Genomic DNA, 15,174 nt, shown 5'->3' with positions numbered 1-15,174 from the left:
CGGAATCCTGGCCTTCTAGGCAGATTGGCAAAGAAAAAGCCATATATGAGACTGGCCAATAAAAGGAAAATAATAATATAGGCAAAAGAACACAGACATTGGACAGAGGAAGATTGGAAAAAAGTGTTATGGACAGACTAATCGAAATTTGAGGTGTTTGGATCACACAGAAGAACATTTGTGAGACGCAGAACAAGTGAAAAGATGCTGGAAGAGTGCCTGATGCCATCTGTCAAGCATGGTGGAGCTAATGTTATGGTCTGGGGCTGCTTTGGTGCTGGTAAAGTGGGAGATTTGTACAAGGTAAAAGGGATTTTGAATAAGGAAGGTTATCACTCCATTTTGCAACGTCATGCCGTACCCTGTGGACAGCTCTTTATTGGAGCCAGTTTCCACCTCCAACAGGACAATGACCCAAAGCACACCTCCAAATTATGCAAGAACTATTTAAGGAAGAAGCAGGCAGCTGGTATTCTGCCTGTAATGGAATGGCCAGCGCAGTCACCAGATCTCAACCCCATTGAGCTGTAGTGGGAGCAGCTTGACCGTATGGTACGCAAAAAGTGCCCATCAAGCCAATCCAACTTTTGGGAGATGCTTCAGGAAGCATGGGGTGAAATTTATTCAGATTACCTCAACAAATCAAAATCAATGCTGTACTTGCTGCAAAAGGAGCATTCTTTGACGAAAGCAAAGTTTGAAGGACAAAATTATTATTTCAAATAAAAATCATTATGTCTAACCTTGCCAATGTTTTGACTATATGTTCTATTCATTTTGCAACTCATTTGAAAAATAAAAGTCAGTTTTCATGTAAAACACGAAATTGTCTGGGTGACCCCAAACTTTTGAACGGTAGTGTAGGTGTGCCAAGCTTGTGGCATCATATGCCAAAAGACTTGAGGCTGTAATTGCTGCCAAAGGTGCATCACAAAGTATTGAGCAAAGGCTGTGAATACTCATGTACATGTGATTTCTTAATTTATTTTTATTTTTTTTTAATTAAATTTGCAAAAATCTCAAAAAAAACTTACTACACGTTGTCATTATGGAGTATTGTGTGTAGAATATTGAGGACAAAAATGAATTTATTCAATTTTAGAATAAGGCTGTAACATAACAAAATGTGGAAAAAGTGAAGCAGTGTGAATACTTTCCTTATGCACTGTAACATGCAGACAGGAAGGAAAATAGAGCAAGCAGTGTTGAAGCCACCATGTGAATTATATTGTATATTAAATTATTTCTTCACTCTCCGTTTTCATTATAGCTTCCAAATTTAATGTTCAGCCCACGGATGCCAGTGACTGTCCCCTCACCAGAACATGATGGGGTCCTAGAAGGATGTAGTCGGCAACCCGGCGAGCGGTCTGAATACCGGCACAGATATCCCGACAGGTCGGTATCCCGGCACCAGTATCCCGAAGGTAAGTATCGGGGTGTTAGGGGGAGGTTAGGTAGCGGGGTTAGTGTTAGGCATTAGGAGTAGGGTTAGGCACTGGGTAGGGAGTGTTAGGATTAGCATGCGAGGAGGTTAGGTTAAGGCACATTTGGGGGGGGGGGGGTTAGGATTAGGAACTGGGGAGGGTGTGTTAGGGGCTAGAAAAATACTTACCATTACTTTCGATGGGTGTCGGGATTCAGGCTGTCGGGATGCCGCTGTTGGTATTCTGACCAGCGGCATCCAGACAGCCGGGATTTCATACCCAACCCGTCCTAGACTGTATATGGAAGAAGTCCAGTTAATTCAGAACTAATTTTACAAATAAGTGAACAGTTTCTATTGCAACTTTAATCACTGCAATTATGCAAAATGTTACTTATATAAAACGATAAAAAAAAAAAAAAAAACAGAAAACTCAGCACGCACCATTTTTAAAATCACTCACAATAATACATAAATAATGGGGGTTTGGTTCATGGATTGATCAATGCATTTAAGCCTGCAGCCCAAATCACAGGACCCCATTTCTCTGCATGTCCTACACTATCCGTCATACTTATGGAAACCTGGTAGCTACTATCACAGAGTTTAAACTGAAAACATGTTGTTAACTGGTTTAAAGCTCACCTGCCAACTAACTTATGGCTTTTCAAGGCAAGGCAGTCGGCAAACAGCTTCTATCATAATACCAAAAAGGCAGCTGACACAGGTTAACATAAATGAGCTTGCACAGGGGTATATACAGTATACACACACAAACCCATATACCTGTGCACATTTGTTCAGGTGTAACTTTACATTCCCAGTGTTTTCCCCAGAAATTTTTTCCAGCCGGGTGGCATCAAGAAGTAGCCGAGTGGGGGCCTTCGCAATTATGCGCTCGCCGGGAAAAGGGGTATCTCCTTTACCATTCCAGCCCAACAGGTCTCAGGCTGCTCCCCCACTGGCGCTCAGTCAAAAGTGCCCATTATACAGTGCCACCTGTAGTTATCCCCATATGCAGTGCCCCCTGTATTTGTGCCCCCTGTAGTTTTGCTTTGCCCTTATGCAGTGCCGCCAGCCTGTAGTGTCTCATTGTAATGCCCCCAGGCTGGTCCCTTATGCAGTGCCCTCAGGCTTAAATAGTGCCCCTTCGGCAGTGCCCCCAGACTGGTCCTGGTCCCAGCCCAGAACTTACCTTAACTAGCTCGCCGCTCGCGCTCCCTCTCTCTGACTGGATCCTTCTAAATCCAGCAGGCGCACAGGACAGGCTACTCACGTCGTGGGTGACGTCATGACGTCACCCGCGCACTGCATCACTGGGAACGCTGGCCTCTGAAGCGATCGGAGGCTTCTTTAGCCTCCTGCGTTCCACAGCAGGGGTCGGCGGGGGAAAGTGCTGGGCGCTAGGCTGTTTCTGCCGGGCGATGCGCCCCCAGAAAACAGCTTGGGGAGAACACCGGTACCCACAAGGATATACCTTGTAAATAATTTATTGTTACAGATCAGTGTATCTTTGCTCCCTCTTAAAATGTGCCTAAAGTAAAATCAGATATATGCTGCAGGATGGTATATCCCTCCCAAAATTGGAAGTAAATTACGTGGGAGCAGTTACTAATAAAGGCAGATTCAATGGTCAGTCCAGACCTATTCAATCAAGTTCCACAATCCCCGCACGTTAAGCCCCAGAGGGTGCACCTAATGCAGATTTTTCATCGCAGCCACTGCTCATAGTTACAAGAGAGAAAAAAGGTTCTGCTAATTACTGCAATGTAAATAAAAAGTGCTTACAGTATCTTTCAAATTAAACAGGAACATAACTTTGTGCCAATATACTTCACACCTACTTTACCAACAAAGAAATACATGACAACACAGTTTTTAGATAGTATGGTAAGCCTACTCATATCTCTTTAAACCGGAACACTCATGAATTACACAGGTTCTGTGGCTGATTAAAACCAGGTGAAATACAGGCTTTAAAAAGTCACCCAGCCACAGAAACTGTATAATACATATGTGGAGCTTTCCTGCTGGTACCTGTACACCCATACCTCCCAACATGACCCTTTCCAGGAGGGACAAAATGCTCTGTTCCTGGACTTCCCTCTTTAATTTAGGCAGGAACAGAGCATTTTGGCCTTCCTGGAATGGGTCATGTCGGGAGGTATGGTGCACCTATTCTAATTAACGTACGTTATATAGACAGTGGATATTTTTAGAGTGGGAGTTACTGTACATTCTAAATACCTATCATTTGCAAATTTTATTCTGTGGAAAAACAATATAATTGGGATACTACATTTCTACAACCACTGCAGTAAATCAGAGGTTCTCAACTCCAATCCCCAAGTACCACCAACAGGTCATGTTTTGTAGATTTCTTTAATCATGTACAGGAGATTTATTCCAGATTGCTGGGTCAGTAATGATCTCCCAAAAATAACCTGTTGGGAAAACTAAAGCTGGCCACACATCTGAAGATTATCTGTCCAACCAGCCAACTAGTTGATTGGTTGGAATGAAAATCTGGTAACATATGGGAGTAAATGATTATCAGCAATTTGGTCCTAAATGCCAGAAAACAGATGAAAATGGTCGTTCAGACAAGTTTGTTAAATGTTTGATCGAAACAATTTGTTCAAACAACAGTTTTTGACCATTTTCCGGCGTTTGGGAGCAAGTTGCTGATTGTCATTTGCTTTCATACCTTACCAGATTTTAATTCCAACCAATCAACTAGTTGGCTGGTTGGACGGATAATCTTTAGATTGTGGCCAGCTGTAGAGGTTGAGATTCAAAACTACTGCACTAAAACAATTCTAAACATAAACACCGTAATTTCCAATCCAATATTTTAGCATTTAATGGGGTTGGGCTATAATTAAATGAAACAAGCTTTTCCAGTGAGATGCACACAATTATAGGCTTTGTTTGTTAGTTTATAACAGGGGTGGGGAACCTTTTTTCTGCCGCGGGCCATTCCGATATATATAACATTATTCGCGGGCCTGGTGCAGGTGTGATGTTACAGGGGGGCAATACCACAATCGCTGGTGATTAAAGCAATGCCTGGAGCATCAAGAGGATGCTCCGGGGAGCTGTAAGGGCAGCAGTATGACCATCTGAAGCGTCCTAAGGACATTCCAGGTGGCATTGCTGCATAGATTCTGGCTGCAGTGTGCCATTCTAGGCACCCTGCTAGCCAGATGAGGCTAGCAGAAAAAAAAGCTCTGAGGGCCAGACCAAATGATTCCGATTGCCTTATACGGCCCCCGGGCCTGAGTCTCCCCATCCCTGGTTTATAACATCTATAGGAGGTTTTCATTCTTTGCAGCAGCCTTGATTATTTATTCAATGCAGATATTTTTTGTCTTTTGTTTTAGCTTTTCTCTGCCCCCAATAACCAGGGAAGCCAGTCGTAGGACTCTCAGATTGCCCGCACTGGTAGATTCCAGATAAACTAGATCTACCAGCAGACATGACAGTTTCCATTATATCCAGAATACACTAAGGATCGACAAGCATCTCCCCTCCCCTGCAGCTCTCTGGCCTTAGGTCCATGAAAGTTATTTGCTGATGTGTGTTTGATTCAGAGATGTACGCTAATGCCATCGCAGCTGAGATCCCATAGGCAGCTCCTGTGCGAAAATATGCAAATGCCGAAGAGGAATATAATGAGACACCCAACTGCAGCTTTGCAAATCCAAGCATCTACGTACAAAGAAGCAGCATCGGTCACAGCTCCTTTGATTATCGGTCTTCTGAGTAACCCTATGGTTACGCAGAGTGGGTGCAGGAACTGAGACGCCGTAGACATTTTTCTTGTGTAAGGGATCACAGATGCAGGATGTGACTCGCACCTGCGTTCTTTGCTACCCCTTCCCGTTACCTCCCCTAAATGCTCCCTGACTGTCAAACACTATGCAAGTAAATAGTCTCTGCGAGCAACTAGGGACTGCGTGGCCAACCTGTGACTCCCCAGCTGTTGTGAAAATAAGTCCCAACATGCTTTACCAGCTGATCGGTGGGAGAGTATGCTGGGAATTGTAGTTTCACAACAGCTGGAGAACCATAGGTTGGCCAGACCTGGGCTACGATAATGTAACTTGACGCATGTGCAGTGTATCTTAGACGTACGCGCAGTTAACCAATAATCGCTCAAGCCCATATATATCGGCATAGCGTGCAATCAGGCCCTATGTCACTGAACGCCAGGAACCAAAAGTAACAGCCCCTGGAAACTTTACTGAATTGACTATGGCTACATGTGGACAACAGCCATTAAGTAAAGATGCCCACACATTAGAGAGGGATTTCCGCGATCCTAGGACACGATCGGAAAAGGCGATCTGCCGGGTGGAAACGCCGGGCGGCCACCATCAATGTTCAGCGATCCGTCGCAGGATTGCTGAAATTTGCCATGTTAAATGTCCCCGACTAGACAATCACGATAATTTTTTGATCGCGATCGTCAAAATCCAACATGTTGGAGTTCTGCGATCCTGCGATGCCTGGTTGCAGCATCGCGGCAATCCATCGCAGATGTATGGGGCCCTGTACATAGCAAGAAAAGGCCATCCTCTACAATCTTTCATTGGGGACACTCATAAATGACCATTTGACAGAATATGGTTAATGTTAGCACTTTAAATGCAAGAACTTTCATGTAACTTTCAAAGAAAATAAGTAGACTATTTTACCCTTTGGAAATATTTTCTTTCCTTAGCATGAACTATGCCAGCAGCCAACATCAACTAACTTTCATAAGAAAATAATTTTTATGCCTGACAAACATCTTTAGCTTTCCTCTAATCCAGATTGACATTATCTCTTTCACCTGAGGCTCCAACCCTATGGGATTTAGGGTTTGCTTTCATCCCCTGGGTATTCTAGTTATCTTCTATATTTCTAATCTGCCCCTAGTATATAATTGCCATAAGGTTAGCAGGCTACAGGAAGCATAAATTTATAATCTTTAGTTCACAAGGCTAAAGCTGTAATTGTACGCAGTCCCAGAGGACAAATATAGAATAAATTCATGAGATGTCAGAAAACACTTAAAAAGAAAGTAACACCACTATTTGACACTCATATAAAAGGCTGTATATTACAGGGCTGAATACTATACATGTAATATATAAAGTGTATATATTTGGCTAAATACACACATCATGCTCTCTGCAGCAGGTCACCATGCTAGGAGGGTGGTGTTTCTCAAACTAAAAATAGTCCGACAGTTTGGCTCAGTTTGGCTCCTTGCAGTACAGAAATGACCTGTGTGTAGTTTGATAGATTCCTACACTGCTTCAGAGCCAGTGATGTTACAGTAACTCAAATGCCATCAGAATCAACAGTATATGAGGTCCATAAGAACACTGTCCAAAACATGCAGCTTAAAGCTGGGTACACACTTACCGATGTGTGTACCCAGCGATGCAACGCTCGACAGGTCAACATATCGGGCGACTGGTACACTTACACGATCTGGTGCCCGACATGTCAGGCACCGTCTCCATTCACCTGTCGATCGTCGGCAGCCCTACATGCAAGTCAACAGGACAACATGCAAGAGCAAGCATGTTCATCCATAGTGGGTATAACTTTGCCCAAATGTCGGCCTGATCCACCGGATTGGGCAACATATCGTCTAATGTGTACCTACCTTAAGCAGTCTGTAGTGAAGTGGGGAGGCAAAACAAAGTTGAAGGGGAATATCAGGGCAACAATAACCAATTTCAATGTTTAATAGTCCTTTAAATGATACTATAGAGGCAAAGGTTCCGAACTCTGGCATCACAGTTCATGTTATAAGGAAATCCATGCTTGAGTCCATGGGGCAGATGTACTAAGCACTGGAAAGTGATAAATTGGAAAGTTATAAACTACCAGCCACTCAGCTCCTAACTGCCATGTTACAGGCGGTGTTTTATAAAATGACAGTTAGGAGCTGATTAACTGGTAGCTTATCACTCTCCAATGTATCACTTTCCAGAGCTTAGTACATCTGCCCCCATGGTTAAATCAAATTGAATGAGGTACCAGTTAAGTCACCTGTGCTCAAACATGAATATCCTGAAAACGTGGACTGTAATGGCAGAGTTTGGTAACCTCTGCTATAATGCACAGTAATATTACAGTGTGATGAAACCTTAATTTAATTTGTTCAAGGAAATAGGATTTTCACATAAATTAAATTTTCCCACCTGCAACACTGTGTGCAAGCGGCACACCTGTGGGACACGTACACTCTGCTTACAGATTTTGTGAAGCAAACCACATCCAGAGCTATTTTTAGTTTTTAATTATTGCATAAATAGTTTTATGGGGGGAGAAGAAACTGAAGACAAGTACAGGAGATAATAACCATGAACTGCTACAAATTATTAAAACATTGCAACAAATTAGTGGAATGGAATTGAAATTCCGGCCGCCGTTTCAAATCCAGTCAGCGTCAAGTAAGTCACCTAACCCTCCCCTCTTCCCCCCCCCCCCCATCCCTAACCTTCACTTAGGGGTTCCTAACCCTAAACTCCCGGGATGATTCCTAACCCTAAGTACCGCCCAGGGGGTGCCTAAACCTAACCCCGCACCCTAAAGATAACCCTCCTGAGGGGGTGCCTAACCCTGAGTCCCCCCCCCCAGGGGTGCCTAAACCTAACCCCCCCCCTCCCCGCACCCTAAACCTAACCTCCCCCCCATGAGTGGTGCCTAACCCTAACTCTCCCCCACCCAAAACCAAGCTAGAGCCCCTAATCCTAACCCCTCCCCCCCCACGGATAACGCTAAGGGCGCCCCGGACTTACCTTTGTTCGGGCTGGCGTCCTCTGCGTTCCGGCGCCAGGATTAACATTGGCGTTGGTATTTCGACGCCTATGTTAAATCCCTTGCCGGGATTCCACTGTCGGGATTGAGACCGGCGGCCGCATACATCCTCAAATTAGTAAAATTTTTTGACATCCTGGAAAGAAACCCATTCTTACTTGATATAGTAAAAAAAAGAAACGGAGGATAATGTCACACTGCTAATATCAATAAATATTTTGAAAAGCAGAACCAGGAGTTCACTTTGCTTCTTTAGGGATGATGTCTGAAACCTCTTCAGGACATTTTTTGCACCTAATGGAAGAATGGAGAAATTTCACCAATGTTGGTTTCTTTTTTCTAATGGTAAACAAACCTAGCAATAGATGACAATATTATTCATCATAACAAATAAAGTTGCAGGTCACAGATTTCTGCAAACTCCTGTTTGCCACCTAACAACTACTGTTGGAATATTTGAAAACTCTGCATGGTGCACGAGTCCCATGCATCACGCAGAGTTTTCAAAGATTCCAGAAGGAATGGCTTACTGTAGTTCATTTTTTTATGGTGTAGATTTTCTTCCAACAATGTATTTAAGAATTGCACACCAGAAATAAAAAAACTGTGTTATAGAAACAGTTCACATATGTAAATGTCCCGTACGTCACACAGAGTATCACCCATTATTAGTAATATAATTGGGTAGCTTAAGGGTAATTTATTTGATCATTGCACTATATGTAACCTTTGTGTGTTATCTCAGAGAATTAAAGCCTTGATAGTAGCATAACATTATACACTATGTAGACAAAAGTGATTGGATACCCAAAGTTTCAGCTGGTTTGGCATGGGTCCACTAGTTGTAATGCATGGTCACATTAACTCAGAGAATAGAGATGTTCTCGATAACTCTGTGCCCCCTACATTGTGGAGGTTCTACAGAAACCACAAATGTTTTTTACAGAATGACAATGCCACCTGTCTTGTGTCCAGAGTGACGCTAGACTGTTATATAGAAAATTTGGTAACCCGGATGGACTGGCCAGCGAGTCCCTATAGTAACCTACTCGATATCGAGGAGGTTGGCCAGCATGCACGGATGATTATCGCTATAGTCCATACGTGCCCGCGCATTGCTGGTCGTTGGTAGGGACCAAAGAATGAACGCTTTTAACAATAAACTATATGAACGATATCGTTAAAATCGTGCATTTAAATCGCTACGTGTGTACACACCATTATTGTGCATACACACAGTACGATCTGTACCACCACCGACTTGAAAGATATCTTTCAGTGAAGTCATCCTGCCACATCTCTGCACAGGAAAGTTGACGATATCGTCCAAGTTGGCCTGCATGCATGGACGATAAAAGATCTTTATCGTCCATGCAGGAACGCGCATCATTGGTCGTTGTCAGGTTGGGGACTGCAAAAAAAGTGAATGATATGTTTATCGTCCATGTCGGTCATGAAAGTTATACAGTGTGTATGCACCACAAATCTGCATACACACTGTACAATCTATAAAACCAATGACATGAAAGATCTTTCAGAGAAATCATCCTGCCACATCTATGAACAGACAAAGTTGACGATATCGTGCAAGTTGGCCTGCATGTACGGACGATCATAGATATTGTTATCGTTCATGCTGGAACGCGCATCACTGGTCGTTCCCTGCATAAAAAAACCATATGAACGATGTATCATTGAACGTTACCGTTCATAGATATCGTACCGTGTGTACGCACCATAAGTTACAACGCAATGCAACTAGGATGCACCAGCAGACTGTGCTGATTAATTTGATATGTGACACTTGTATATCTGTGTGCAACAGATTCTGTAAGCAGTACTCCGTGTGGGGAAAAAAGATGTAGCCGTTGTATCGTAGCGTTTCATATGCTGATTGAGAGACTACAAGTGTTGCATATCTAGACACTCAGCAGAGTCTCCTGGTGCGTCCTAGTCACATTGCATCTTACATGCATTTACAGCAAAACAAGACGCCTGGCACTAGCCAAGTCTCACAGGATCAGAGGAGCTGTTTGGCGTGACTGCAGCAAAGAAGTGATGACACATCTGTATAACTAAAAGACTATAAAACACTGATTAATGTTTAGCATTAACGTGTATTTCGCCCTCATGCAAATTATAATGCGTAAGAAGTTCCACTATTAATAATATAAAGTTGCAAATACGATTCCCAATTAAGATTCCAATCTTCAGTGAAGTGTCATTATTTCCTCATAATAAACAGCTTCCTCACACCACCTCTACATCCAATCCTTGTTTTACCAGTCATCAGAAACTTAGTTCTGATACAAGATATTCTGCCTCATCTTGTAATTCTTGTTCAGTTTCTCAGATTGCAAGCTATCCAAATACAATACTATCATATTGTAACCTGACTCAGCACATACATTTTTCCACTATTCTGTAGAAAGTGCCTGATTTTAAGTGAGAGGTGATGATGGATCATCTAACTGGTCAAGGTGAGGGAAGAATGCTTTCTAAAATTGGATTTTGTATTATATTGGAAATATTTATCTCTTACATAAAATAGCAGCACATAATACTGAAGGTGCATACACACAACGATTTTTTGAACGATTTAACTATAACGGCGTCGTTATCGTTAAATAGTTTATAAAATCGTTCATTTTTTGTAAGGTGAACGATGAACGATAATCGTTCATGCGCGTTCACGTTTGTAGTTTATTCTGACTGTCCAACAAACGATTTTCGTTCAGAAAATCGTTCATGTTGTACAGAATGAACGATGTCCATTAACTGTATGCATTATTAAAAAAATCGTTCATTAATTTAGTAACCAACGATTTTTATAGACGATTTTCATTCACTTTTTCAAGGGAAAATCTGGACGAAAATCGTTCACTAAAATCGTTGGTTACTAACATCGTTATGTGTGTATGCACCTTAAGTCATCAGTAAGCAAAGCAAATTATCCGTTTGGAGTTACATAATCTGATTTTGCTCTGACTGCATCCTTAGTAGAGAAAACTATAGCTCTCTAATCAAACAGACAGGATAAAAGGAAATATGACAAAGTGCTTTCAAACTAAAGCAGGGTACACACTTGGCGATATATTGCTCATTCTATCGATGAGTGATATATTGCCAGTGACATTCATTCACAGACATACCAGCTGTACACAATAAAATAAGACATATCAGGTTGGCCCAGCAGCAGAGCCGATACAAATATATCTGAAAAATATATTGGCACATCTGGCTGTGTGTACGGGTGACCCTTTGACCGCCCATACACTTGCTGCAGAGACCCACTGACAATAACATCTCAACTGGGCAGGCATATTAAATACTGGCCCAGTTGTGCTGTCCAGACAAAGGGTCTCAATCTGGCCACACACCTAGAAGATTATCTGTCCAACCAGCCAACTAGTTGATTGGTTGGAATGAAAATCTGGTAAGGTATGAAAGCAAATGACAATCAGCAATTTGCTCCCAAACAAAGGAAAAATGGACAAAAAAAAACTGTTGTTTGAACAAATTGTTTAGATCAAACATTTAACAAACTTGTCTGACGACCATTTTCATCTGTTTTCTGGCATTTAGGAGCAAATTGCTGATCCCATACCTTACCAGATTTTCATTCCAACCAATCAACTAGTTGGCTGGTTGGACAGATAATCTTTAGATGTGTGGCCAGCATAAAGGTGCCCATACACGGTATGATTTTATTTTACCCGATATGGACAGTTTCAACAGGTTATACAGACCAATCTTATGAAAATAGGAGTTTTGTGTGTGTTCTGCGACCCTGATGCGCGTCCCCGCCGTCCTCTAGCTGGATCGCAGATCAGATGGTTTTGCAGAGAGATCTACGATCTTTTCAGTACAATGTGATACACTTCTATGCATCTTATCCTATGATCGTAACGATCAATTGTTCACCATTTAACCAGACCTTTCAAATTTCAAGGGAAGAATTTCCAGGGCAATCATACAACATATCTTACCAACGTTGAATTGCACTGTGTATGGGGGCCTTTAGGATGCAAGCAGCCTGGACCATACAACAAAACTGCAGCACTCACTGTCTTTTGTATTTTGGAGTGGATAGAGGCTGAAACATTAGTGATGATTCTTCCATTTATATAGAAAGGTGTTGGGAAGAAGAGAATTACATATTTTGGAATCCACACTATCAGCCATCGGAGCACTGATGCAGACAGAACGTTAAATAACCAGAACACTGAAACAGACTTCATAATAACAATGTCCAATCAATACCACAGTTGACAACTAATGATGTTAGGACAAATATTCAAAAACAGGTGAGGAATATAGAGCTCCAGAAATTATACTAGTTTATCATAAAATGCAACTGTAGCAATAAAGGAATTGATTATACTATACTGGCTGGGAAAAGGGGACACAGTCAAAATGCCGACGACCGGGAAGCCATCTGACTAAATCCCAGTGTCTAAATACCGACGTGGGACTATAGACAGACGTTGAAATTTTGAAGCAAGTCTATATCCCGACGCCGGAATCTAGACAGATGGCTTCCCGGTCAAAGTTAAGCTGGGCAGTGTTAGAGCTTAGCCGCGGGGGGTGGTTAGGTTTAGAGACCCCCGGGGGGAGGTTAAGCACACTAACGGAGGGTTAGGTTTAGGCACCACTAAGGGAGGAAGAGGAGGGGGTGTGGATTAGGGTACTTACCAGCACCAGTCGGGATCTTCAGCGTTCGGGCTTGCGGCGTCAGGATTTAGTCAGGCGGCTTTCCGGCCGTCGGCATTTCGTACCCAACCCAGGAAAAGTATGTGCTGGTGACAGTGAGGATATAGGCCTCAAATCTTACTGCTCTGGAATCCAAAGTGTGCAACTTGCCAGCAAGTTTTCATGGAGAATTACAGAAGATGTGACTATATCCCTCCATGGTCACACTCACTTCTACCCCCACAAGCACCTACAGTAACATTTACTTACATAGTGTCAGCATATTTCATTGTGCTTAATTTATCCGGTACCTACAGGTAAAGCATAACTGCAAACAGATTCCACTTTTCCTGCTGTAAATTCTGCATTTTTAAGCAATATAACATTTTTTTGCATTCTTCGAATTCAGTACAATTTCCTAGTGTGATCCCAAAACAAAAAACAATGAATACTATCGCTATACACCAGCTCTAGGCAGATCAGGGTACAGAAACAAAATAATAAATACATGAACAGCAATTTACTTGCTATGCATGAAGTATAATCATTCGTAGAATAGTATTCATTTTAAGAACAAATAAAAAAAAAAAACATTGTTATAACCTTTATCAGCAACAAGAGCATTATTATTTAAACAAATTATAAATAGGTTAAGGAGTTATATACAAATCAATATGACTATAAAACAATTGCAATGATCTGTGTATTGTTACTTTGTTGATGTGTGTGGTGGAAAAAAAATATATATATATATATATATATATATATATATATATATATATATATATATATATATATATATATATATCAGTGTGAGGTTTAATCAGTCACGGTGATATTACACAGTACTGAGAGGAGGATCTCCTGTGTACGCTCACACCCCACCTCCCCCACGCTCCCTCCCGGGTGTAGAGCCGGTGCAGCAGCAGTGAGTTCCGGGTCCTCAGCCAATCAGAGGCAGCCACAACACAGGACAGAGAGAGCCGGAAAGTGGTTGGAGACTGGGGGGGAATGAGTAAAGCGATACCGGGGAGCGGCCCCTGTGACAGGCCGGAGCAGCAGGCATGTAGCGGTGTGCTATACGGCGACTGCTACTACGTTACTCTGCATGTAATACAGGAGTAGAATCGGAATAGTGCAGCGCTCGGTCTGTAGCAGCCTGCAGGGTGACGGGGGCAGGGGAGCACTGCATATAGAGCCAGTCTTAGACACTGAGCAGTGCCGACATGTGTAGCCCAGCTGCAGCCTGATCGCTCAGTGCCGGGCACACAGCACGGGCAGCAGCGGCGGCGGCATAGCTATGCTCTGACAGCACAGGGACACTCACCAGCAGTACTAGGACGCAGGCCGGATCGCTCAGCGGAAGGAAGATGGCGTGTCTCCTAGTCAGCATGCCTGGTGGTGGAGCTACGGCTACTCTGCAACTCACACAGCCCAGACCATAGGCTTCCTCCTCCGGATGGTAGTAGAGAGTAGATCTAGCGAGGAGGAGAAGGATCCTGATGACATCACAGTCACATGACAGGGGTCATTTCTATACCATGTGACCTCCCATCTTACACGAGCTACACGACCAGTCAGACTAGAGCGGGAGGTTTAAAGCTGGAACTGGTACATAAATGTCTCCTCACTGGTTTCCATAGTGCTATGAAGCCAGATGTGCAGGGATTGCTCTATGTAATAGCATAAGAAACTGACGTGTAAAACTTAAACATCATATAGGGGTGTATTCATGTAGCAGTGATAGGCTCTTTATCAGTGATAACAGGGATTTTCACTGCTTCGTTCTACTCAGAGTAGGGGTTGTCGTGCAGGAGCTCAGAATTTTCCAGCAGTGTCCCTGATTAGTGTACACATTGGGGAAACGATCCAGAGAAGCACAGAAAAAAAGCTTGGTAATGTCTAAATCCCCTTCACCGAGAGGACCCTGACATCATCAGCCAGTGTCCAGCGTCATTCCCTGCCATCCAAGTGGGCATAGAGGGGGAATATAACCATGTGGTGAGTGTAGCGAGCCACCGCGCTCGAAGCGTGGCGAGCGCAGCGAGTCCGCGAGGGGACAATAAACTTGTGTAAGTAGGGACAAAGTTCTTTAGCTGGATGTCATGGGCAGGAACTGCACTTCCCCTCTCACTCACGTCACTTCCAGGTCCCTAGCGCAAAGGGGAAATACAGTCAACCCAGAAAGCTTACTGACAGGAGAAAAGCAGACGGAGAGGAGACTGCTGTGTCTT

General features: G+C 43.0%; 2 protein-coding genes across 5 annotated transcripts in view; one reads left to right on the top strand and one right to left on the bottom strand.

The window, feature by feature from the left end:
• Positions 1 to 14,458, bottom strand: part of ERP44 (endoplasmic reticulum protein 44) — an 88,405-nt gene extending 73,947 nt beyond the window's left edge. Inside the window, exon 1 of the mRNA XM_088445685.1 lies at positions 14,268 to 14,458. Coding sequence (XP_088301811.1) covers positions 14,268 to 14,333 — 66 coding nt within the window. The 5' untranslated portion in view covers positions 14,334 to 14,458. The remainder of the gene's footprint in view (positions 1 to 14,267) is intronic.
• The window catches only part of STX17 (syntaxin 17), a 328,399-nt gene that overhangs the window by 301,726 nt on the left and 11,499 nt on the right, over positions 1 to 15,174 (top strand). For all 4 annotated transcript variants that reach the window (XM_088445683.1, XM_088445679.1, XM_088445680.1 and 1 more), the window contains one exon: positions 1,271 to 1,427. In XM_088445683.1, coding sequence (XP_088301809.1) covers positions 1,271 to 1,427 — 157 coding nt within the window. The remainder of the gene's footprint in view (positions 1 to 1,270; positions 1,428 to 15,174) is intronic.

Source organism: Taudactylus pleione, unplaced genomic scaffold (assembly GCF_031769625.1).
Source record: "Taudactylus pleione unplaced genomic scaffold, aTauple2 ptg000386l, whole genome shotgun sequence".
Lineage (NCBI taxonomy): Eukaryota > Metazoa > Chordata > Amphibia > Anura > Myobatrachidae > Taudactylus > Taudactylus pleione.
This window is presented reverse-complemented; position numbering and strand designations above follow the sequence as displayed.